The following is a 26,853-nucleotide window of genomic DNA, read 5'->3' as shown; positions in this document are numbered from 1 at the left end:
CATGTTGACCAGGATGGTCTCGATCTCTTGACCTCGTGATCCACCCGCCTCGGCCTCCCAAAGTGCTGGGATTACAGGCGTGAGCCACCGCGCTCGGCATGAATTTTCCTTTTTATTTAAACATTGAACATTCACTATTTAAGCAGTGGAAAAGAAAGGTAAATTTTTGAAACTACGCAGTGGCTGAACTTTTATTGTGAGTACAAAGATAGATGAATCCTTTGGGAGACTTATTTACACTTAAAATTTCTATTGTTGCTCTTAAGATCTCAAAATTCTGTTTCTTCTGTAGTACTTCATTGATTTTTCTGGTGATGTTAGGATATAGTTCTTTTTAACACAACTGAGAGTATTTCTCCTCCAAATCTACACTTGATGCACTATGGGGTTCCCTCCCTCTCTGTTGGGACTCATGTCCTCATTTCTTGGCCACCACACGTTGAAGCTTTTAAGATATGTGAAAAAAGGCATGGCAAAGTATAGCCTCAAAATGTTGGTTTCCTTTCCTTTATTTCATTACATCCATTTTCTATTCTTGTTTGGATCAGAATTTTAGAACACAGATGTTCTTAGGGATCCTCCAGTCCAACACCCTTATTTGTAGATGAAGAAGCCCTGTCATGGAGCTAATGATAATTAATACTAATAGGTAACATTAAAGAACATATGGTAAATGCCACACACTGTGCTAAGTGATTTATGAGTATTATCTCATTTAATCCCATGCCCTCATCAAGTAGGCATTCATATTCTCATTTTACAGAGAGGTAAATTAATAACTTGGTTAGGGTCATGTGGTTAGTAAGCAGCAGAGCTGCAGCTTTATAAATCAGCTTAATATGAACCACCACATTGCTGTCTTAATGCTAGGCTTTGAGGGTGACATGAGTTTACCGCCTGGTTTTATTCTTTCAAGTTTAAGTTAGAAGGCATGTCCCTAGCTCCCGGCTGGAAGAGCAGCTATGCCCTTCAATTTTACCTTGTTTGAGATGACAAAGGTTAAATCCTGAATCTCTGCCTCTCTCATACCTACAGGTCACAGCAAACTGAGATCCCAGCTCATCAGCAAACAGATGAGTTGTATCCCACTGGTGGGCCTGAAAAGAGTGAAGAGGAAACTAAAGCTAAAGAGGAGGAGGAGGCCATAGACTGTATGTCTCATCCCAAAGAGAAATTAGCTCAATCCCAGAAGAGAGTAGCTCAGCTGATTAAGGAAAAAATGGTAAAAAAACTCACAAAAATTTTGTTTCCATTTAAAAGTATGTTGATGATTAGTGAAGCTTTGCCTTAAATACAGATTGAAGCATATGAAACAGAGGAAGGTGTCATATTTCTTTGTGAGTAAGAGTAAACAAAGCAGAGCATACTTAGGTAGGCAGCCCACCTTCTGGTTCCATGCATGGTTCATTGTCAGTTCCTCCTTGGGACATTTGTGCTCCTAGCTTTAAACTAAAAGTTAGGCTGGATACAGTGGTTCATACCTGTAATCCCAACACCATGGGAAACTAAGGCGGGAGGATCTCTTAAGGCCAGCCTGAGTAACATAGTGAGACCCTATCTCTACAAAATATTAAAAATCAGCCGGGCATGGTGGAGGGAGCCTGTGGTGCCAAGCTACTTGGGAAGCTGAGATAGGAGGATAGCTTGTGTCCAGGAAATTGAGGCCATAGTGAGCCGTGATTGTACCACTGCATTCCAGCCTGGGTGACAGAATGAGACCTTGTCTCTAAAAAAATAAATTTAAAAACACCTAAAACTTATAATTTGGTTATTTTTGTTGCTGTTACCTTTAACTTAAAATTAAAAAAACATATATCCTGGAAGGTTTCAGGATGCTATATTTTAGGTAGCAAAAAGTCTGGAATAGTAAGATAGGTGGTTGAGAATAGGGTAGCCAAGCAGGTCTATGCTCAGGCCTGGAAAGGATGTGAGTCAGATGCCTTTGGTTACAGTGGAATCGTAAACAAAACAAAGGGCCAGAAACAGGAGGTAGCAGCAGAGGTCAAAGAGTGCAAGTATGCGTTTCTAAGAGCAAGTCAAAGACTTGAGACAAAGATCTCAGAGCAGATGTGTAAGCATGAATGTTCAAGATCCAGGAACCTGAGACAGCAAGACATCAACTCTCGTTATTAGAACACAGGCACCAGCCTGCTTCCAGAGCGTGATTTATCAACAGAAGTTTGTACCTTGACTTCCTGACTCCTCCTAGTCAAGGGAAAAAAGTAATCTAGAGAAGTTTTATTTTCTATCATTTGCCTCTGAGATATCTCTCTAGATGGATATTTGTAAATATATCTCTGTAAATGACCCAAAGACCTTGCAAAGGATAATCATCCTGGCCTGGACCCATTAGTGATTCACAAATCCAGGCTAGAAGGATCATTTCTAAAAACAGACAAGTACCATCTGCCATGTAGTATAAGTGGGGGTTTTTAAGTCTTGAAAACTCCTTGGCCAGAGTGGATAATGACAAAGATTTAGATCTTAGGAGAGAAATCTAACTCAAATCCCAAACTCATCAAATTGTATACAATGAACATGTATAGTTCTTTGCATATCAGTTATATCTCAATAAAGCTTTTTTTTTTTTTTTTTTTTTTTTTTAATCTAACCCAACCCAGTACTCCTAGCCCTGAAGGGTAGGGGATGCCACATCAGCAGCAGTAGTGCTAGGGTGACATCTGGAGCCCATATTGGTTGCCCCCATTTCTCCAAGTCAAAGAGCTTGAGGATAAATGTACAATGTCCAGAGCTAAAGCTTTAGTCTCTCATTCCAGTGATTTTTTGATGGTGTGATGCCTCTTCATCAAAAGAGATGTTAGTATTTGCTGTGGTCAGTCCCTGGTGAACTTTCAAAAATGCTGACTAAATGGATGTTTTGGAAGCATCAGGGGAAGTGTCCTTCCACCATTGCTTGCTTCGGTATATTTGAGCAGAGGGCAGATAAAACATGAAGCTGGGTAGAAGATAGGAATCAGGAAGGAATGTATTCCTTGGAATCACCTACGGTACTGTTGTATCTTACATTACTCTTTAAATGGGTTACTTTAATTACCTGTACATTACTCTTCAAATGGGTTACATTTAGATTGCACTTAACAACATTGAATCCATTTTTTTTCCTTATGGTAACTCCATGAGGTAGATAATACGGGTTTCTGACCCTCATAAAAGGAAGCTGAGATGAAGGTGACTTTCCCCAAAGCAACACAATCAGTAAACAAACATTAGAACTATGGCTGAAACTTTAGGTTTTTGATTCCTTGAAGTGTTATTTTCACTTTACCAAGAAAAAAAATGCCTGACCATATTGACTGGTGCAGCCAATAATGACTGTGTTTGTAAAGTCACTGAAATATATGACTTGAAGATGCAGTTCTGTGATTTCTTAGAGAGCTCTACATGTCAGTTCTATAGGGTAGGGCGACTATTTCCCCAACTCCATCTTTATCCTTGCTAATAGATGATTTTTCAGCAGGTTACACCTGTGTGCACTGGGCAGCTAACAAAGAACATGAGGAATAAACTTCTGTCCTCAAGGGACTTATATTCAATTTGGGGAGATAACAGACAAACAAAAATAATGGCTAATACAATATCAGGTAAAAGTAAGTGCCATGAAGAAAAAATAAAATAGGTAATGGGGTACTGAGTGATGAATTGGAGTCTATTTTAGATAAGCTGGCCAAAAAAGTCCTGTTGGTTAGAAAAGTGAAAATGAAATGAAAAAGTGAATGACATGAAAGAGTGTACCAAGTGAAGGGAACAGCACATGCACAGCCCTGCATTGGAAGTTATTTGGCAATGTTCAGGAACTACCACTGGTCAGTGTATTCCAACAGATGAAGTAGGAGGAGAGAGTGGTAGAAAATGAAGTTCAGAGGTGATTGGGGTTGGATCAGATTATGCAGAGCCTTGGAGGCTATAGTAAGGACTTTGAATTGTGTTAAGAACAAAAAGCAGGAAGCTGTTGGAGGATTTTGAACAGGAAAATTGTGATCTAATTTACATCTTAATATTATACTGGCACATAAAATATGTTTAAAAATCCATAAGTTTCTAATAATAATAAATAAGCTATTTGGTCACAACTAGAGGATGCTAGTGAACAAATCCGTTTTTCTGAAAGCTATTAAAGAAAGTGCAAGGATAAACCATGTGTCCTGCCTTTCCAATATGAGCTGTACTATTGGGTAACAAAAGAGTAGAGGAGGAGAAATTCCTCTTGAAGAATATTTGAGATAATGTATGAAGGAGGAGTGATAGGATTAGTATATTAGCATTTTATAATCTTTTATTAAAAATTTTTCCATGTAGTTTTCCTAATATCTGGAAAAAAAAAAAACAGATAGTAGATGTATTCTGCTGGAATACCATACCATTAGCCATGAAGCCGTTTTGAAAAAAAAGAATTCAAAGCTAAAATTAACCACACTTCTAAATCCAACTGCTAATATAAAGGTAAAACAGAGAATGGAGGGACATGATGAGACACCATGAGGACACAGTCATCAAAATTTATGTCTATGGGAAATACTAGACCAAATGACTCAGCTTTTTCAAATAATGTATAAGAAAAAGAATTAGAAATGGAAAGGTAGCCTATAGATGAAAAGAGACTGAAGAGACTGATCTCACAGTGTGGACAGTCAAACTATTTAAAAAATTAGATGTCTGTGATTAGATATTTGATTTTAAGGAATTGTTATATTTTCGTGAGATAATGATTTATTGTTACTTTTCTAAGTCCATATCTTTTAGAGGTACTTATGAAATGTTTATAGAGGCAACAATAGAATGTCTGATTTGCATCAGTATAAAGTAAGGATGGGTGGATAAGGGGTCTAGATGTGAAACAAGATTGGCCAGGAGTAGATCACTGATCAAGTTACATGATTCATTCTTCATGCTGTCTGTATTTATATATTAATAAATTTCTTATGATAAAAGGTTAAAAGAAGTAACTCTGGCTAGAAAGTATTATGTAGAAAGTAGACTTTAGGGGCCAGAGAGGAAGCAGTTGGAAGGACTGCTGTGGCCAGCCAGGTGAAAGGTGAAGGTGGCCTGGACTAGGTACTCATGGCAGAAATGAGGAGAAGAGCTTGGTTTTAGGATTTAGGGGGAATGTGGATCCAACCAGACCTGATGAATTGGACACAGGATGAGAAGAAAAAAGAAGAGAAAAAAGATGACAGGTAAATTCAGTCCTGTGTTCCAGTGACAAGCCCATGGGCTAGAGACTTCTCCTCCTTTCCAAAAAATATAATCTCTTATGTACTCTACAGAATACTCAAGCAAACAAGGAGCTGATTCGATGTGTCATCCTTTCTCGTATTATTTTTGGGGACCATCACTGGAAATGTGCACGAGCTGTGACCAACCTAGCCTATGGCTACTTGACGTTGAGAGGTACTTGGTTTCCCCAGCTGGGTTTGGGTGGACAGCCTTTGAAGGCTGAACTGAACCCCCACAACTTCAGTGAGGGTGGGCATGACTAGGAGGGCCCCTTCTTGCCCCTAATTCACACATTATCAGGAAGGAAAGTCCATGGATGAGGGAGACAGTGTGGCAAGGATCTTAGTAATAAAGATAATGATGATCCTGACAGTTATTGAGTATTTAGCATGTGCCAAACAGTCTCATTAGTCCTCACAATATTCCTCGGAAGGAGATACTGTTATTATCCTCAGTTTATGGATGAGGACACTGGGGCACAGTGGGCAAAGACAGTATCAGTTTTTCTAGCCATAAGACAGTAGGGGAAGGACAGGCAGGGATGTACACTTAGCATCAGGGAGGCAGACCCAATAATGGGACTTGAATTCCAAAGGTAGAAATCAAGTTCCTGGAAGGTTTGGCTTAGTGAAAGGTAAGGAGGGCCCTCATCCTAGAGAGAAATGGTACTTCTGGAAGGTACTCTAGTGTAAGGGAATAAGACAGGAATCTATTTGCTAAAACTGGAACCCAAGTGAAAGTTCCATGAGAGTAGAAACTTTGTAGTAGAGGCTGAATAAATACTGGGTGATACACTGAGGAGAGAGCACATTTCTGGAGCCAGGAACATAGCCAGCTCAAGGCTCTCTGTTCCTTGACCAGACATGTTGACCTATGTGGACTGCATACATTTCTACCGTGGAACTCATTGTACTGTGCTCATATATGCTTTAAGTGCTTCTGCCTCTGACATCGAAGCTCCCTCAGGGGAGGGACTGGTCTCATTTGATCTAGAGCAGTCCCTTGTACACAATATGGATGAGCATATTACTGCTTAAGAACTGAGCCACTGGCCTAGGGTTTGTTCAAGTACTTCGGGGACCTCAGTCTGAAGGGGGGCCTAATTTGTAATGCAAATTAAGTGCTTTATGGGCTTAAGTGATTTGAAGGCTACAGGATAAGGGAAGCAATATTTTGGGGGCATAATGAGGCTAGATATCAGAAAGCAAAGCTTTTGAAAAAATTAAAATTGAATTCACTTCTCAGTTATTAATCCCAGAATATATTCTCCTTCTTAGGGCTCTATAGGCCCTTTTACACCCATTTGTTTTTAATGCAACTTTAGATTCTTAATTGATGTGGCAGGATCACGAGTAACCAACATCACAGCATTAGGACACTGATGCTGTGGGTCACAGTGGGGGCACAGTGAGGCCCTTTTATGCTTTAAGAACACATGTGTTGTGTTCTGAAAGAAGGTGCTGTGGCTAGGGAGAGGAGAACGTCCTTACTTACTGGCAAAGCAGGCAGCCACCTCTGAGATTGGAGAGTCACCAGGAAGGATCTTCCTCTAGGGGTTCCATCCTTCCTTAATTGAAATATCTCTATTCTCCTGAGACTGACTTTCTCAAAAACTTACTGCCTTCATGATTAAAAGTCAAATTTAGGGATTTGCTACTTCAGTACTTACAGAGTTCTTGTTATAAGCCTGGTGGTACTTGTGCTCAATGCTGGGGATACATAAATCAATACTGGTGGTCCCTATGCTCTAGGACATATAGGGGTCTTATGATAAATACCATTCTAGAGGTAGGAACAAAATTCTGAGGAGTACAAATGAGGCAGTTCAGTGGTTTTGCCATTGAGGAAAGTCAGGAAAGGCTACAGAGAGAAGGTAATATTTGTCCTGTCTTTGAAGGATGAGAATAGGTTTATCAAGTAGATTTTTATATTTTTTATATTTTTATTTTTGTAGAGATGGGGTCTTGCTATATTGACCAGGCTGATCTCAGACTCCTGGCCTCAGGTGATCCTCCCACCTCAGCCTCCCAAAATGCTGGGATTATAGGCATGAGCCATGGCATCTGGCCCCCAAGTAGATTTTTGAGGGGAAAAGTAGAGAGTACAAAGTTGATCCTTTATACGTGTTGACCTAAGGCATAGGAAGTGAGAGGAGGGCACTCTATATAAAACTCCTTACACAGAATATTGCAGCTTCTCTGTAGATCCAGGGGGTTAAGATAAGACAGAAGACACCTTAGGACAGACAGCTCATGCTTGGAAATGGGAGTGAAAAGGTAATTTGGGCCCAGATACCAGAGAGTTTGGCGAGTTATTAAAAGGTGTGAAGTGAGGTGCCAATAATCAAGCTTGTGTTATAAAATGAGAGACTCCAGGATGGGTTGGACTGGTAGAGAAAGAAGAGGTGAAGACAAGTTAGGCCATTATCCTGCCCAGATGAGAGTTGATGAGGGCATTGGCTATGGCCATAGGAATGCAGAAAAGATAACCTAAAATGTAGAATTGGTGACATTTAGTGGCCCGTTCAATATGGAGTGGGAAGGACAGGGAAGAGTTGAAGTTGAAGCAGCCATGACCTGGACAGTTAACTGAAATAGAGAATTAAAGGGAAAGACCAAGTGGTGGAGTATATTAGTCTGTTCTCATACTGCTAATAAAGACATACTCAAGACTGTCATTTGTAAAGAAAAAGAAGTTTAATGGATTCACAGTTGCATGTGGCTTGGGAGGCCTCACAATCATGGTGGAAGGCCAAGGAGGAGCAAAGGCACGTCTAACATGGCAGCAGGCAAAAGAGTATGCAGGGGAACTGCCCTTTATAAAACCATCAGATCTCGTGAGACTTATTCACTGTTACAAGAACACCATGGGAAAACCCTGCACCCGTGATTCAATTACCTCCCATGACATATGGGGATTATGGGAACTACAATTCAAGATGAGATTTGGGTGGGAACATGGGCAAACCATATCATGGAGGAAGGGGGAAGAAGCTACTGAGTTTGGTTTCTGACAGGCTGGATTACATCTGTTAAGTCGGCAACTGGAAGCAGGTCTAGATCATCGGTAGGCAACTGAAATGTTCAGTAGGCAACTGAAACCAGGTCTAGAGCTCAGGAAAGATGTTAGTTTGGGGGAGATGAGCACATAGGAGCCCGTTGAGGCCAAAGGAGTAGATGAGCTTGATCAGAAGTAGTGTGTAGAGGCTGCGTGTGGTGGCTCATGCCTGTAATCCCAGCACTTTGGGAGGCTGAGGCAGGTGGATCACTTGAGGTCAAGAGTTCGAGACCAGCTTGGTCAACATGGTGAAACCCCGTCTCTACTAAAAATACAAAAATTAGCCAAGTGTAGTGGTGTATGCCTGTAGTCCTAGCTACTCGGGAGGCTGAGGCAAGAGAACTGCTTGAACCCTGGGAGGTGGAGGTTGCCGTAAGCTGAGATCACACCACTGTACTCCAGCCTGGGTGACAGAGAGGGGAAGAGAACAGAGGACTGAAGACTGGAGAGCAAGAGCTTTAGGAATGAGGAAGGGAAAAAGGGGCCAGCAAAGGAAATAGAAAACTCAGGAGGAGACATGTCATGGAAGCCAAGGGAGGAGAGAGGGTTTTGAAAAGAAATGCAGTGTGGTTTCAGCAGTTCAGATGGTGGAGGAAGGTCAAATAAGGTAAAGGCTGAGGAGAGACCCATGGATTTGGCAGCTGATAGGTCATTGCAACTTGGTTTGGCAGAGACAAGTACACTCCTTGGGAGTCTACTTGAGGCGATGAACTTGAACTGGAGAGGAAGGCATTTGAACTGTAGATTTCTCTGAGCCTAGAGCAGGGCCAGATGCTGCCTCGTCTGTCTTGCATTGAAGATGACTAGGATAGGTCTAGAAGGAGGTTGGCCTAGATTTTCTAAAATCAACTCCTTCCATAATGAACCACAAACTGCCTTTGAGTTTTGCTTTTCCAATTAGACTCCAAGTTAAGTCAAGTAAATGGGTTATATCACAAAAGGTCGTGATAAATCCTTTTCTCTCTAACTCAAAGTTTTTCTTGCTGCATGAATAGAGAACTAAGTTGAGGCAATAAGTCAGAGGAGAAACAAGTTTTCCTGTTCGAAAGAGTTTTTTTGTTTTTCCTAGATGGGAAAAACAGCCTGCTGGTCAGGATGAAGTACCCACGTGGTATAGTGGAGACTAGACCTGAACTCAGATTTTCTGACACCAGCCTGGAGTTTTTTTTAGAATAGGTTATGACTGTAAGCTTTCTTTGAGAATAGCCCAGTGCCTCTTATTTTAGTCATAGTTCGGTTTCTTCACTTAAGCTTTTATTTCAGCTTCTTCACTTAAGCCTTTTTAGGGTCTCGTCCATGGAATAAAATAAGTAAAGCTTTGAAAAATGGCAGCTTTTCAAGAGAGATGAAGTGCTTGCTCAGCTCCACTTGGTGGTGTTGTCATTCATCCTTAACTGCTTTAAAGTGGACAGAATATATGAGCTAGCCTCCTGTGTAAGCGGATGTGTGTGTCTGTGTGCGTTCATGCTTCACTGCACCTATACGTGTTTTATAGTCATCAACCCTTTTTTCCTCATTTCACTCTGAACCTTTTCCAGCAGCCAAACGCTGATTTCTCTCAATAAACAGTCACTCAGTGAGTATTTAGTGAGAAACTTGTATATGTGAAATGCCGTGAACACTTTGGGAAATGTAACGTAAAAAAGCCCTCAAAGATTTTACAACTTAGTGTGGAAGGTGAACTACCTAGAGACATAACTATGAGGGAAGGCATTATAAAGTAAATGCCATGTAATTGATTTAAATAATGGGCTTAGGGAAGGTTGGGTGAAATCATTTCTGACTGAGATGATAGATTCAAGGGGGAGATAGATTCAAGGGTTGTAAAAAAGGACTAGGGTTTGAGTAGGTGGAAAAAGGGGTGGGCATTTCTGATGAAGAGGGAGGTGTGGGCCAAGGCATGAGGAAGGAAAGTGCAACGTCTGTGGAGCAGCAGTAAGCAGCCTTGTCTGGTCAAGGTTTGAACTGGTAAGATGAACCTAAAAAGGAGAAGGGTACATTGGGCAGGCCATGGTGTGGTTTTAAATACAGGCTAAGGAATTTGTCATGTGTTTGATAGGCAAGAAGCACTATTAGAGATTTTCCAGCAGGATGATAAAAATATCAAAGTGCGCTTTTGGTAAGGTTAATCTAGCAGTGATAGAATGGAAGCCATCTCAGTCATCTTGGTCTAAAACTAGGCTGACAGAGAGAATAGGTGAGAAGGTAAGGATTTAAGAGTCTACGAAAGACAGACACATTTATTGTTAAACCAGAAACCCACTTCTGGGAATCTTTCCTAAATACACACTGATAACATATGGACAAGATTATTCTTTGCAACATTGTTCATGATAGTAAAAGATTGGAAACAAGCAAGTATCCATCAATAGGAAACTAGTACATACATACAGTGGGATATAGGCAGCTTTAAAAAAGAATATCTATATCCTTCTATATCTATGTCCTTCTAGGGAAAGATCTCTTGGATACATCTTTAGGGAAAAAAGAATGCACAATGCAGTATGGTGTTTATAATATGCCTCTTTTTTGTGTAAGAAAGAGGGAGTAAGAAATAACAATGTATGCTTATTTTTAAATAAAGGAACACTGAAGGGTAGACAAGAGTGAAACAAAAAAAGTTACTTAGAGGGTGGTTGGGAAAAAAGGGAGTGGGATTGGAAGTGAGACCTCTCAATGTTGACTTCTTCATATAATTTTTAACTTTTCAACTATAGAAATATGTTACCTATTCAAAAATTATTATTGAAAGACAGAGATCATGAAGGAGGAGTCTGCAGGACATGGTGTTTGATTTGGGGTTGAGTGAAAGTGAGGCCCAAAGATGACCGTGATGTTTCGGGCCCCTGAAATTGCCATTTTCAGAGAGAAGTAGGTCAGAAAGGAAGTGGACTGGGAGAGGGATGCTGAGTCGTTTTTGATGTATTGATTTTGAATTGCAATAGAGAATCCACAAGCTGAGAATTGCTAATCTGAAAATCTGAAATCTAAAATGCTGCATAATCTAAAACTTTTTGAGTGCTGTTGTGACGCTTTAAAGGAAATGCTCATAGGAACATTTTGGTTTTCAGATTTTCAGATTTTAGAGATGTTCGACTGGTTATCTGCAAATAACCTCAAAAGGCCCCCATCCAGAAAAATATCTGAAATCTGAAACACTTCTGTTCCCAAGCATTTTGGATTAGGGATACTTAACCTGCAATACATTTTCACTTGTGCTGGAAATTTGGGACCAGAACTTGGGAGGACAGAAGGAAAGGCTTATGCGTAGAGGAATATTTGAGACCAGAACTAAAGAGGGAAAATGGTAAATTATAAGCATGAAGGCTAAAGTTGAAGTAATAGGAGTTGATAAAACTTCCAAGAGGGAAAGAGAGAAGTGGGAGAAACACAAAGACTTGGAAAATTGACACACCGATGATAGAGAACAAAGGACCTTGATAAAGAGTTAGCAAAGAATCAATTCCAGAAGGTTTATTTATAAAGGAGGAGCAAATCGGTGTGGTGCCTTAGGAGCCAAACAGGTAAGGGTGTCTGATGCTGCAGTGAAGTGCGTACTGAAACAGCGTGGTTGGATTCATTTATTAGGATGTTTTTGGGGGGACCTCAGAAGAACAGTTTCCCCACAATGGTTGGAAGAGAAGCCAGATCCCAGGGATGAAGGGAAGGAATAGGGACCAATAGGCTAGGCTATGTATTCTGCACACTCCATAGTTTGAAGGAATGAAGGGAAATAGGAGGGTAGATAGAAAAGGCAGAAAAGTCAAGTGAAGATGATTTTACAAGAGAAGGAGATGCAGGCAGATTTTAGGCAAAGAGGAAGGAGCCAGTTGGAAGAGAGGGTTTGAAGATTTTTTAATGGAGTAATTGATGAAATGGGATTCACAAGAGAATGTGAGGCTTTTGCAAAACAGAGTGTATAAAAGTTGGTTGGCTGGTTAAACAGAACAAGTGACACTAGAAGTGGACCTCTATAGCCCACTACCCTGTGGTGATGATCCTAAAGAGCCCAGTGATCCAGCAGCTGAGAAAGGTCAGGCGGAGATGACCAGGGTGGTTTGGTACCTAGTGGTGAACTGTTTTCAAGTGTTCAGGAAGGAAAATACAGTAACATGGACAAGCAGTTTTCTGAAATTCTGCTTATTAGTGAAACAATAATTTAGCCAGCCTATTATTACTGGGAATCTTTCAGGTATTGGGGCTCTGTTACAAATGTTGCAAAATCCAGCAAAAGAAGCCTAAGTCATGAACTCTGCCTTCTTTGTCTAGTTGGTTAAAACAGAGATACAAAAAATGGTAAAGAAACAACAGGGAATGATAAAAACCATGTAATCTGACTCACAAGAAGCCTGATACCTACCTGAAGTGAGTCTGCATTTGAGAATGCAGGCCTCTTACAAAGATTCTGTAAGCAGCATTATCAAAAATGTTCAAAATAAGTACAAATAAATTACTCAGTAAGAGAAATGGACCTTGGTAATAATAATAATGGCTAATATTTCTTCAAACTCACTTCATTCAAGCACTATTTAATCCTTTTTATATTAAATTAATCCTTGCAACAACTCTATAAGATATATTTTTATTACCATTTTGTAGTTGAATAAACAGGCACAGATAAAGTAACTTATTCAAGTCACAAGGATAGTAGTAAATTGCTAAGCTGGGATTTGTACCTGGAAAGTCTGGCTCTCGACCATGCTCTTTTAATCACTGTGCCACAGTAACTGCTTAAATATAGATGATGATCAATGGTGACTGCTTTCTGGTGACAACAACCTGCAAATACTGGGTAGCTCTGAGCAGATTTTCTCTGGCCTGAGTCAGTGTAGCAGACATCAATGATAGAATCCCAACCCAAATTAAAGCAAAACGGTCAATATATTTGTTAGACAATCTTTGGACTCATTTTGCCAACTCATCAATATTCCCTTGTAATTTCTGAATCTTGGGCTCCAGAAGCAGGCCTTGCTGCCCCTCTAACATGTACCTCAAAAACTGCTATACTGTCAGTGCAGGGAGAAGAGTGGTATCCTTGGCTTGGGAGGACAGATACAGAAAAGTGACTTGGTGTGTGAAGCATGCTTCATAGATATATACAGTCGTAAATCTTATATACAGCGTGTTCTTTTTACATGAAAGAAGATGTACTTAGAATTAATAAATGTAAATTTATTTCAAAATGTTACTGATACTGAATTCATAATACTTTTTCATTATGAGTTTTATTAAGTAGTATATGCTATGAAAATAATTATTACAAGTGGAGGAAGATGTGATTTTTTTGTTGTTGTTGTTTCATTACTAATGGCTATTCTGTTTTACAAATATATATGTATATTTTATCGCACTTTAGGTTCTCGGGTACATGTGAAGAACATGCAGGATTGTTGCATAGGTACATACATGGCAATGTGGTTTGCTGCCTCCATCCCCATCACCTATATCTGGCATTTTTTTCCATGTTATCCCTTCCTAATTCCCTATCCCCTGCTGTCCCTCCCCTAGTTCCCCCAACAGACCCCAGTGTGTGATGCTCCCCTCCCTGTGTCCAAGTGTTCTCATTGTTCAACACCCGCCTATGAGTGAGAACATGTGGTGTTTGATTTTCTGTTCTTGTGTCAGTTTGCTGAGAATGATGGTTTCCAGGTTCAGCCATGTCCCTACAAAGGACATGAACTCATCATTTTTTATGGCTGCATAGTATTCCATGGTGTATATGTGCCACATTTTCCCTGTCCAGTCTACCATCGATGGGCATTTGGATTGGTTCCAGGTCTTTGCCATTGTAAACAGTGCTGCAGTGAACATATGTGTGCATATGTCTTTATAATAGAACGATTTATAATCCTTTAGATATATATACCCAGTAATGGGATTGCTGGGTCAAATGGAATTTCTATTTTTAAGTCCTTGAGGAATTGCCACACAGTCTTCCACAATGGTTGAACTAATTTACACTCCCACCAACAGTGTAAAAGTGTTCCTATTTCTCCACATCCTCTCCAGCATCAGTTGTCTCCAGATTTTTAAATGATCATCATCCTAACTGGCATGAGATGATATCTCAATGTGGTTTTGATGTCCATTTCTCTAATGACAAGTGATGATGAGCATCTTTTCATATGTTTTTTGGCCTCATATATGTATTCTTTTGAAAAGTGTTCATGTCCTTCACCCACTTTTGAATGGGTTTGTTTATTTTTTTCGTGTAAATCTGTTTTAGTTTTTTGTAGATTCTGGATATTAGCCCTTTGTCAGATGGGTAGACTGCAAGAATTTTCCCATTCTGTTGGTTGCCGGTTCACTCTAATGATTGTTTCTTTTGCTGTGCAGAAGCTCTGGAGTTTAATTAGATCCCATATGTCTACTTTGGCTTTTGTTGCCAGTGCTTTTGGTGTTTTAGTCATGAAGTCCTTGCCTATGCCTATGTCCTGAATGGTTTTGCCTAGGTTTTCTTCTAGGGTTTTTATGGTGTTAGGTCTTATGTTGAAGTCTTTAATCTATCTGGAGTTAATTTTAGTGTAAGGTTTCAGGAAGAGATCCAGTTTCTGCTTTCTGCACATGGCTAGCCAGTTTTCCTAACACCATTTATTAAACAGGAAATCCTTTCCCCATTGCTTTTTTTTGTGAGGTTTGTCAAAGATCAGATGGTTTAGATGTGTAGCGTTGCTTCCAAGGCCTCTGTTCTGTTCCATTGTTCAATATCTCTGTTTTGGTACCAGTACCATGCTGCTTTGATTTCTGTAGCCTTGTAGTATAGTTTGAAGTCCAGTAGCATGATGCCTCCAGCTTTGTTCTTTTTGCTTAGAACTGACTTGGCTATGCAGGCTCCCTTTTGGTCCCATATGAAGCTTAAGATGTTTTTTTCCAGTTCTGTGAAGAGGGTCATAGGTAGCTTGATGGGATAGTATTGAATCTATAAATTATTTTGGGCAGTATGGCCATTTTCACAATATTGATTCTTCCTAACCATGAGCATGAAATGTTTCTCCATCTGTTTGTGTCCTCTCCTATTTCCTTGAGCAGTGGTTTGTAGTTCTCCTTGAAGAGGTCCTTTATGTTCTTTGTTAGTTGTATTCCTAGGTATTTTATTCTCTTTATAGCAATTGTGAATGGCAGTTCGCCCTTGATTTGGCTCTCTTTAAGTCTGTTATTGGTGTATAGGAATGCTTGTGATTTTTGTATGTTGATTTTGTATTCTGAGACTTTGCTGAAGTTGCTTATCAGTTTCAGGAGATTTTGGGCTGAGAAACGACGGGGTCTTCTAAATATACAATCATGTCATCTGCAAATAGAGACAATTTGACTTCCTCCTTTTCTAATTGAATACCCTTTATTTCTTTTTCTTGCCTGATTGCTCTAGCTAGAACTTCCAATACTATATTGAATAGGAGTGTTGAGAGAGGGCATCCTTGTCTAGTGCCAGATTTCAAAGGGAATGCTTCCAGTTTTTACCCATTCAGTATGATATTGGCTGTAGGTTTGTCGTAAATAGCTTTTATTATTTTGAGATACGTTCTGTTGATACCTAGTTTATTGAGGGTTTTCAGCATAAAGGACTGTTGAATTTTGTCAAAGGCCTTCTCTGCATCTATTGAGATTATCATGTGGTTTTTGCCTTTGGTTCTGTTTATGTGGTGAATTACGTTTTTAGACTTGCATATGTTGAACCAGCCTTGCAACCCTGGGATGAAGCCTACTTGATCGTGATGGATAAACTTTTTGATGTGCTGTTGCAATCAGTTTGCCAGTATTTTATTTAAGATTTTTGCAACTATGTTCATCGTGGATATTGGCCTGAAGTTTTGTTTTCTTGTTGAGTCTCTGCTGGGTTTTGGTATCAGGATGATGTTGGTCTCATAAAATGATTTGGCAAGGATTCTCTCTTTTTGGATTGTTTGGAATACTTTCAGAACGAGTGGTACCAGCTCCTCTTTGTATGTCTGGTAGAATTTGGCTGTGAACCCATCTGGACCTGGGCTTTTTTTGGTTGGTAGATTATTAATTGCTGCCTCAACTTCAGACCTTTTTTTTTTTTTTTTGTCTATTCTGGTTTATGACTTCTTCCGGGTTTAGCCTTGGGAGGGTGCAACTGTCCAAGAATTTATCCGTATATTCCAGGTTTACTGTTTTATGTGCATAGAGTTGCTTCTAGTAATATCTGATCGTAGTTTGTATATCTGTGGAATAAGTGGTGATATCCCCTTTATCGTTTTGTATTGCATCTGTTTGATTCTTCTCTCTTTTCTTTTTTTGTTAATCTGGCTATCAGTCTATTTTATTGATCTTATCAAAAAAACAGCTCCTTGATTTATTAATTTTTTGGAGGGTTTTTTGTGTCTCTATCTCCTTCAGTTCTGCTCTGATCTTAGTTATTTCTTGTCTTCTGCTAGCTTTTGAGTTTTTTTCATCTTGCTCCTCTAGCTCTTTCAATTTTGATGATTGGGTGTCGATTCTAGATCTTTCCTTTCTTCTCATGTGGGCATTTATTGCTCTAAATTTTCTCCTAGACACTGCTTTAAATGCGTCCCAGAGATTCTGGTATGTTGTGTCTTTATTCTCGTTGGTTTCAAAGAACATCTTTATTTATGCCTTCATTTCATTGTTTACCCAGTCAACATTCAAGAGCCAGTTGTTCAGTTTCCATGAAGTTGTGCAGTTCTGAGTTAGTTTCCTAATCCTGAGTTCTAATTTGATTGCACTGTGGTCTGAGAGACTGTTATTATTTCCATTTTTTTCATTTGCTGAGGAGTGATGTACTTTCAATTATGTGGTCAGTTTTAGAGTAGGTGTGATGTGGTGCTGAGAAGAATGTATATTCTGTGGATATGGGGTGGAGAGTTGTATAAATGTCTGTTAGGTTTACTTGGTCCAGATCTGAGTTCAAGTACTAGATATCCTTGTTAATTTTCTGTCTCGTCTATCTGTCTAATATTGACAGTGGAGTGTTAAAGTCTCCCACTACTATTGTGTGGGAGTCTAAGTCTCTTTGTATGTCATTAAGAACTTGCTTTATGTATCTGGGTGCTCCTGTATTGGGTGTGTATATATTTAAGACTGTTAGCTCTTCTTACTGCATTGATCCTTTTACTATTATGTAATGCCCTTCTTTGCCTCTTTTGATCTTTGTTGATTTAAAGTCTATTTTTTCAGAGACTAGGATTGCAACTCCTACTTTTTTTTTTTTTTTTTTTGCCTGTTAAATCTTCCACCATCACTTTATTTTGAGCTTATGTGTATCCTTGCTTGTATGTGTATCTTTGAGCCTATGTGAGATGGGTTTCCTGGATACAGCACACCGATGGATTTTGACTTTTTATCCAATTTGCCAATCTGTGTCTTTTGATTGGGGCATTTAGCCCATTAACATTTGAGGTTAATATTCTTATGTGTGAATTTGATCCTGCCATTTTGATGCTAGCTGGTTGTTTTGCCCCTTAGTTGACAAAGTCTCTTCACTGTGTTGATGCTCTTTATCATTTGGTACTTTTTTGGAGTGGCTGGTACTGGTTGTTCCATTCTATGTTTAGTGCTTCTTTCTGGAGCTCTTGTAAGGCAGGCCTGGTGGTGATGAAATCTCTGAGCAATTGCTTGTTTATAAGGGCGTTATTTCTCCTTTGCTTATGAAGCTTATTTCGGCTGGCTATGAAATTCTAGGTTGCAAGTTATTTTCTTTAAGGATGTTGAATGTTAGCCCCCACTCTCTTCTGGCCTGTAGGGTTTCTGCTGTGAGTCTGATGGGCTTCCCTTTGTGGGTGACTTGACCTTTCTCTCTGGCTGCCCTTAGCATTTTTTCCTTCATTTCAACCCTGGTGAATCTGACAATTATGTGCCTTGGGGTTACTCTTCTTGAGGAATATCTTTGTGGTTTTCTCTGTATTTCCTGGACTTGAATATTGGCCTGTCTTGCTAGGTTCGGAAATTTCTCCTGGATAATATCCTGAAGAGTGTTTTCCACCTTGAATTCAATCTCTCTGTCACATTCAGGTACACCTATCAAACATAGATTAGGTCTTTTCACATAATCCCATATTTCTTGAAGGCTTTGTTCATTTCTTTTTACTCTTTTTTCTCTAATCTTGCCTTCTCATTTTATTTCATTGAGTTGATCTTCCATCTCTGATATCCTTTCTTCTGCTTGGTTAATTTGGCTATTGAAACTTGGGTATGCTTTGCAAAGTTCTTGTGTTGTGTTTTTCAGCTCCATCAATTCATTTATATTCTTCTCTGAGCTGTTTATTCTCTTAGCATTCATCAAACCTTTTTTCAAGCTTCTTGATTTCTTTGCATTGGGTTAGAACATGTTCTTTTAGCTCGGAGAAGTTTGTTATTACCCAGTTTCTGAAGCGTGCTTTTGTAAGTTCTTCAGACTCATTCTTCATCCAGCTTTGTTCCCTTGCTGGTGAGAAGTTGTGATCCCTTGGAGGAAGAGGGGCGTTCTGGTTTTGGGTGTTTTCATCCTTTTTGTGCTGGTTTCTTCCCATCTTTGTGGATTTATCTACCTGTGGTCTTTGTAGTTGTTGACTTTCATATGGGGTCTCTGAGTGGACGTCCTTTTTGTTAATGATGAAGTTATTTCTTTCTGATTTTTAGTTTCCCTCTAACAGTTAGGTCCCTCTGCTGTAGGACTGCTGGAGATCCACTCCAGACCCTGCTTGCCTGGGGATCATCTGCAATGGCTGCAGAACAGTAAGGGTTGCTGCCAGTTTCTTCTTCTGTTATCTTTGTCCCAGAAGGATACTTGCCAGATGTCAGCCTGAGCTCTCCTTTATGAGGTGTGTTTTTGGATATACGGGGGTCGGGGAGCTGCTTGAGGAGACAGTGTGTTCCTTATAGGAGCTCTAATGCTGAGCTGTGAGCTTCATTGTTCCATTAAGAGCTGCTGGGCAGGTACATTTAAGCCTGCTGCGGTGGAACTCATAACCACCTTTTTTTCCCAGTTCCTCTGTTCTGGGAAGGTGGGGCTTTATTTATAAGTTCCTGACATGCTGCTGCCTTTTTTCAGGGATGCCGTGCCCAGCAAGGAGGTAGCCTACTCACAGTCTGCCAGCAGAGGTGTTGCTGAGCTTCCATGGGCTCTGCCCAGATGCTATGTGAACTTCCTTCCAGTTTTGTTTATAGAGGTATAGTTAGAACCGCCTCGGTAAGGGCAGTCTGCCTCAGTAATGGCAGACTGTCTCTGTAATGGCAGACTGCCTCAGTAATGGCGGATTGCCTTGGTAATGGCAGACTGCTTCAGTAATGGCGGACTGCCTCAGTAATGGCCAATACCCTTCCCCCCACAGAGCTGTGTTTTCTGTGAAACTCTCAATCTAGAGCGTTTCAGATTGCTGGTCTTTTTGGGGGTGGGACCCACTGAGCCAGATCACCTGGCTCCCTGTTTCAGTCCCCTTTTGTTCAGTTGAATGGGTGACTCTGTCTCCCAGGCGTTCCAGGTGCTAGTTGAAACAGTGCCCATATTTGTGTGTGTTTTTATGCGGAGACCCGCTGTGCTGGCTGAAACAGCCATGCTGGAGACTCGTGGTGCTTTTCTGCCTGGGAATCACCTGGTCCATGGGCAGTAAAAATTCATTTGGAAATGTGGTGATCACTCACCCTCTGTGTTCTTCTCACTGGGAACTGCACTCCAGAGCTGTTCCTGTTGAGTTATGTTGGATCATCCAACTGTGATTTTTAAAAAAAAATATTGAAAGAGCTCTTTCATACTTGAAAAGGTTGGAAAAACATTTGTCTAGAGCAGTGGTATCCAAACTCAAGAGGCAGCTCCTTTATCACTAAAAGAAACTTGAGCAAACAATTACTCTTTATACATGTATTTTAAATAGATTGTGTACAACAGTATCGATGTTATGTAATTTTATAAGTAGTAATAAAAATAGAAAAAGGCTTCAGATAAAAAAAAATAGAGATGTTTTGATTTCCTCCCCACACTCTTATGGCATCTTGCATACCTGGAAGAGTTCATGCACTCCACTTTGGAGATCAGAGTGGATTCTGGGAAGGTGAAAGAAGTGATTTTCCCCTTTAGGGCTTAAAATATAATAAATTGTTTTAAATTAAGATCCTCGTTTAGTTTGCTTAAGCATCATTAGGCTCAGCTTTTCCATCAGAAGGCCCACAGTGTGGGGCCTAGTCGTCGCAAAGCAAGGAACTGTATGATTGATTAGCTGCTGAGCTGACAGGGAAAGTATTCCTCCTGGGAATTGCACAACCAGCATGGGATACTTTGGCAGGGAGGACGCAGGCTTGCAAAGCCTCAGGGACTGCCTCAGAACAACTTTCTTGAGTGGTAGTTATCTTATTTGCCATTCACAAACCCAGAAGGAGTGTCTGCCGATTTGGGGTGGTTTTCAGTAGCTCCTCTAGTTTCACCTTTCTTCTTCCTAAGAACTGTCTGAATTTGGTTTTCACAGCCCTTAATGACACACTCCCAACGGCCCACCTACTTGTGGAAAATGACCTGTTTGATCAAAACAGTCTCTCAATTTTCGACTTGATTTTCTTGGTCTAAAGTGGCAATCTCAGCTTCCAGTATCTGAAGCAGAGTTTTCTGTGAGCTAAGTAGTGAGGCTGCCTTCTTCCTCAAGACCTGTGAAGACTCCCTGTTACCTCACAGATCAAATTCAACCTCCTTATCTTAGCATCTGCTATGGTCCGAGCATGTCCACTCCAAAGTTCAGGTGCTGCCAATGTGATAGCATCAAGAGGTGGGGCCTTTCAGAGGTGATTAGGCTGTGAGGGCTCCTCCTTCATCAATGGGATTAAGGCCCTTACAAAAGCGGCTTTTTGTGGTGTATGGTCCTTATTCTCTTCCACTTTTCATCATATGTAGGACACAGCAAGAGGTCCCTCGCAAGAAGCTGGTGTCTTCCTCTTACACTTTTCAGCCTCCAAAACTGTGAGAAATTTCTGTTCTTTATACATTACTTGGTCTCAGGTGTTCTGTTATAACAGCACATACAAATTAAGACATCATCCAAGACTTTTTACATATTCAGTGCATAGCTTATATGTTTTTCAGTTCAGAGTTTCCCTTCAATCATCTTTTTTCCTTCCTTAACAATTCCATATCCACCCAACTTCATCCCCCAGTGTAGCACACACACATATGCACACTTGCTTTTTCTGTCTTCATGGCCTCAAGCTATTTAATCCAAGTGGAAAACCTCCTTGTATCAGTCAAAAATCCTATCCATTCTTGAAAAACAAGATGAGTCCTACTTCTTCTTTAAAGATTTCACTATGTGTTTCAAGTGTGGTCCTCATACGACCTTGCATTATTACCAAGATTAATTCTTACAAATGAGAATCCTTGGTTACCACCTGAAACATGGTTGCTTGTTGTAAATGTGTATTCTTGGTTCTTACCCCAGAACTTGTGAGCTGTGACTACTGGAAGTGTGGTACAGGAATCTGCATTTTAACAGGGTGCTTATAATGCACAGTGCAATTTGAAGGTCACTCTTAACTTAGTACACAGCCCTCTCTTTCACCAAAGTCCATTTTTCTCTTCAGCTGAGACCTATAGAAGTGATATTTCTGAGTGTTCTGCAGAGACTTCTTGACTCTGGATCACCTTTATTTATTTTTATTTTTGCAGTTTTTAATGAAAGGTGTATTTAGGGGTACTTACCCCCTGCATCTTCTCAAATGTTTCTTTCTTATATCTACCATTTTCCATTCCTGCTAAGTAAGATTTGGCTTTCCACTCAAGCATCCTTTTTTCTTTTCCAGTTTTAGCTTAGTGATAAATGGTGGGGTCAATGCCCACGTGGATAGTTGTGCCATTAGCCTTTTCCCACTGCACCCTGTCAGTATTGATGCCATATTTCTTCTGGTAAATGTGGATAACTGTGCCAGTTTGCTGACCTTTATAGTGTCCTTGCACCATCTGAAGAATTTGAGAAGGTGCACTTGAAATTGTTTTTATGGTTCTTGCTTTGGTCAGAAGTCACAAAAGGATTGAACTTCATTCTGACCACTGCTGCTTAGACAATGGCTGCAAAAGGGAAAAGGAACCTGGGTAACCTTTAGAGCTTTCCCGGGGAAGGCCTTGTTCCCTTTCATTGCTGTAACTCATTCAGGAGGTCCTTAGAACACAGTTCTAGATTCCTGGACCCCACCGAGGGGCCCAGGATTAAAATTAGAGATTCTTGGACCCCACTTCTAGAGATTCCCCCTACTCAGGAGGTCTTGGGTGGGGCCCAGGAATCTAGAACTTAGCTCTAAGGACCCAAGAACTTGTTCCCTTTCATTGCTGTAACTCATTCAGGAGGTGCACTTAGAACACATGAGGGCTGCAGGTATCAAAGACAAACTTTTAAATGTATCCTTATTGCCATTGACTTGCACCTATTCAGTGAAACTAGGCCTCAGGAGCCAAAGGCAGCTTGCTGAGCAGGACTGGGGCAGGGGGTATGAAGTGAGGATTTGGGGCATGGTGGCCCACTTGGCAGGGGTGAATATGTTTACCAGTCCCTAGGTGCCTACATAGAGAGGACTGAAAGTGAACCCTACCCATTGTTTTCAGTCTTCCCAGGTCTACCTCTGTTGACTGGACAAGTAGCAGCTCATTTAAGTGCCCAGGAATACCAGCCTTTAGTTAGAAAACAAGGGGAAAAAGAAATGAGATGCGGCTGGAAAGGGGGCTGCCCCTTCTCCCTTCATGCAATGCATATTTGTGGGGAACCTGGTGCGAAATCATTAGATGACCTGCCTCTGGCTTAGGGTTTTGTATGTAGCAGAGAAGCTCCCTCACTGCAGTCTATCAAAACTCAGGCCTTGACACAAGGGTTTGTATTTTTTAATCTAAAAAATCAAACAAACAAAAAAATGAAAAGGAAAGAAAACAAGGGGAAAAACCCCACCAGTTCTGTCTAGCTGGGGTCTGGCCTTGCCTTTGTCTTCTTAGTTTGGGACCTCACTGCATTTAGCAATTGCATTCTTTTTATGGGTGTTTTATGACCAATTAGTATCACCAGATTCATCTTAGATTGAAAAAAAAATCCCCAGATGGAAGTAATTGCATTCATAAGCCCTTGTATTTATAGAATGCCTTTTCTGAAAGCTCAACGCATAGCACTCTATGGCATAACCTCCTTCATTCCTGGACTATCTCCATGTGTTTGGTAAGGGCAGCTTCTGTAATTATTATTGTTGTTCAACAATTGGAGGATGGAGAAGCTTTGTGGGTTGAAAAGGTCACATGGCATTAGTGGCAGAATCAGGAATAGGATACTTATCTTCAATTCCTGTCTCTATCTGGAGTTCCAAACTGAGGTCTGAAAGTTAATGTTGAGAGGACTGAATAAGAACCACTTGTGGTACAGATTAAAATCAGAGATTCCTGGACCCCACTTCTCTAGAGATTCCCCACTCAGTAGGTCTTGGGTGGGGCCCAGGAATGTATATTCTTTACAAGCATTTCAGATAATTCTGATTCACAGTCAAATTTAGGAACCAATACTATAGACCATATGACAACCGCACTGCCCATTTTACCCCCTCCCAGGAATGTTTTTGACTGAAGCATACCTTTTTAATGTCTATCTTCTTGCTACCTACCCTTTAACTCCCCTAGGCCTCCCAGTTCAGGCCAAAAAACATGCTGCGTCCGCTAAGAATACACTGTTGACCTGGAAGGAAAATACGACCTCAGATAAGGAGAAAGAGGAAATCCTGGAAGCTCTGGTTATGCTGTACTACACTCTAGGGGTGGCCTGGCTCCTGCAGAACCGATATCCTTCCCTTCCCAGTTGAATTTAGTGTTTGGGGCCACAGGCCACACATGCCAGATGGGTCATTTCATACAGTAGGGTCGGGGATGGAACCAAGGCCTTATAGATCTATTCCAACATCCAGGCCCTCCACAACCCTCTCTTCTCCATCTTAAAGGGTGTGTATTCTCTTTCTGTGTCTGTTCATATAAGCTCTGTATTGAGCCATGGAAGGGGTTCCATTAGCGACACATCACCTAGCCAGTCGAAGATTTTCTGAGTCTGTTCTGCTCTTCATTTAGCACCCAAGAAAATCAGTATTAGCAGTGAGGATGAGGATGTGGTGGTGGTGTAGGGATGAAGAGAATGGATGGTAATTTAAAGCACAGTTTGGCAAAGTAGATCACACATTTTAATCCCCTGGGGAGCTTTAAGAATTTCTGCTATCTGTTCCTACCCCAAAGATTTTGACTGAGTAGCTCTGAGGCACATCTGTTCATTGAAATTTTTTAAAGCCCTCCAGTGATTATAATGCGTAGCCCAAAATCACTGATTAAGCTGACTCTTGATTATTTTAGTTTTTTGAAATGCACTTGGGGATACTGCCCATGAGGCTGGAGGCCAAGCAAAGTAGACAAAACAAGTAGTTCTCTAAATCCCCAGAGGGGGACTGTTATAGGTGCCTTTCCTCAGAACTTGGGATTTTGACAACCTTTCGTACCATCTCCACTGGAAAGATATTAAGGGCATTTGATGCTCACAAATCATCATGAGCACTCTTTGAGCCCATGTGTCCCTCTCCACATATCCCCCTCTCTACTTTTTTGGTCCTAATGCTAAACTTGTAAAATCTGATATGTGGCCTTCTTCTGTAATACCCTTAGCAGGGGACTATTGAAAATGTGGAAAATAGAAGAATGTTTGGGAATTAAGGGGGTTTTTGCTTTTCTGCTGTTTGCTTCTGGCCAAAACCCCGCTTTGCTTGGACTTTCTAAATGACCCAGAAAGTTCCTTTCAGCATAATTAGTTCCTCTCTTTTGCCATTCACAGGAACTGGCTTGGGAAGAATGAATAACTATTGTCACGCAGTAGATGCCTCTAAAGGAAATCGAGTGTAATTTACAGTTTCCGTTCATTCCTGCAAACAGTCCCTACCTACTCTAGTCTTGGATTCAGGCAACCACCACAGGAAACCCAAGCCCCTGTTCCTTTTCTAAAGCATTCTTCCTTCCTAACAACATAATACATGGAAAATAGAGAACATAGTTAAATACCCATTTTTAATATTGCTTCATTTTTCCAAGAGCCCCTTTTGTTTCCTTATCACGCGCTCCTGTGCAGTGGCAGTTTGTTTGAGTGCTTGGCATTTTCCTTGACTATTTCACTGGCAGAGAAGCCTATTTCAACTTGCAGAAGGCAAAGAGAAACATGAAGGAGCTGAAAGAATTATATAAAGGAGGTATTTGTGAATCAGAAGTCTCTGAGAAAGACCTAACACTTGCTTTGGGCAGGTAAGATCTGGGCTTGGAGAATCTGAGACTTTTATGAATGAGTCCTGGAATTGCGTGATATAAGGGAGAAAAATATTTAGAGCAAAAAAAACCCAGAAACTCAAATAATAATAAAAGAGGCTCATATTTACCAAACACATACACTGTGTTTTTTGTGTACGTCCCATTTAATCCTCACAACAGCCACTGAGGTAGTTGGTACGATTATTATTTTATTGAAGGGGGGTCACGGCAACTGAAGCCGAGGTTAAATGAATTGTCCAAGACAGCATAGCTTGTAAATGTTGGATCCATGATCTGGACTCATTAACTCTTAGTCTTCCTTATACGTGCCTCTCAAACTTACTCTAAGATTATGTTTTTCTCTGAATTGCCACCTATTTTTGTCACTACATGTGACATTTTAGATGAAGGAACACGTAATGAAGACAATTAACTGGAAGCTGTGAAAGCTACACACAGCATGTACATTTTTAAGGAAAGTTCTGTTCCATATGACAACAAAGTTCATGGAATTTGTTTAAGCCAGAACAAGATTTAACTGTCTTGCTGTTGAGTTAGGGATCCTCTGAGAATCAGAATATTTAGAAATGAATGTGGGCCCATCAGATTATTAGAAGAAAAAGAATAAAGAGTTTACTGTTCCCTAGATTTTTCAAATATCTCTACATCCTTGAAAGCAATCTGTTTCCAAAACTGTAAGCACTTGGCATGGTACTGTATATGACTGAATGGTAAGTAAATGAAATACATGCGTCATGTCTGCCTCCTTTAAACAACCATGAATCTGGAAGTCAAATGGGAAATGGGGAGATCCTGGAATGTCCAGAACTAAATCAAACTATGACTTAAGTCCATAGGGCCATAAATTAGAGTCTGGTGAATGTCTACTCCTGTCACATAGGGCCTAAATTTTCTTCTGCCTTATGTGAAAGATAGCCTTATTCCTTTTTCAGAAAAGCTCTGGTGCTCATTTGATTCATCCATTCTCCAGTATTTATTGAGTACCTTTTTTATGCATATCCTGTTCTAAGTGTTGGAGTGCCTGCTAAATATAACTACATACTAGACACTGTTCTAAGTGCTTTACATAATTTATTTCACTCAGTCGTCACCACAGCCGATAAGGATATGTATTTCTATTCTTTTCATTTAGATAGCTTTTTACTCTGTCACTCAGGCTGGAGTGCAGGGTGTAATCAGAACTCACTGAAACCTTGAAGTCCTGGATTCAACCGCCTCAGTAGCAGAGACTATAGGCAGACACCACCACACCTGACTCACACATATATTTTTAATTCAACTTAGGATACAAAGATTGGAGTGAGGAA

General features: G+C 40.4%; 1 protein-coding gene across 1 annotated transcript in view; it reads left to right on the top strand.

The window, feature by feature from the left end:
• Nucleotides 1-26,853, top strand: part of TTC23L (tetratricopeptide repeat domain 23 like) — a 73,373-nt gene that overhangs the window by 4,828 nt on the left and 41,692 nt on the right. The window contains exons 3-6 of the mRNA XM_017548288.2: nt 1,036-1,222; nt 5,286-5,409; nt 23,876-24,032; nt 25,397-25,522. Coding sequence (XP_017403777.1) covers nt 1,036-1,222; nt 5,286-5,409; nt 23,876-24,032; nt 25,397-25,522 — 594 coding nt within the window. The remainder of the gene's footprint in view (nt 1-1,035; nt 1,223-5,285; nt 5,410-23,875; nt 24,033-25,396; nt 25,523-26,853) is intronic.

Source organism: Cebus imitator, unplaced genomic scaffold (assembly GCF_001604975.1).
Source record: "Cebus imitator isolate Cc_AM_T3 unplaced genomic scaffold, Cebus_imitator-1.0 Scaffold205, whole genome shotgun sequence".
NCBI classification, from domain to species: Eukaryota; Metazoa; Chordata; class Mammalia; order Primates; family Cebidae; genus Cebus; species Cebus imitator.
This window is presented reverse-complemented; position numbering and strand designations above follow the sequence as displayed.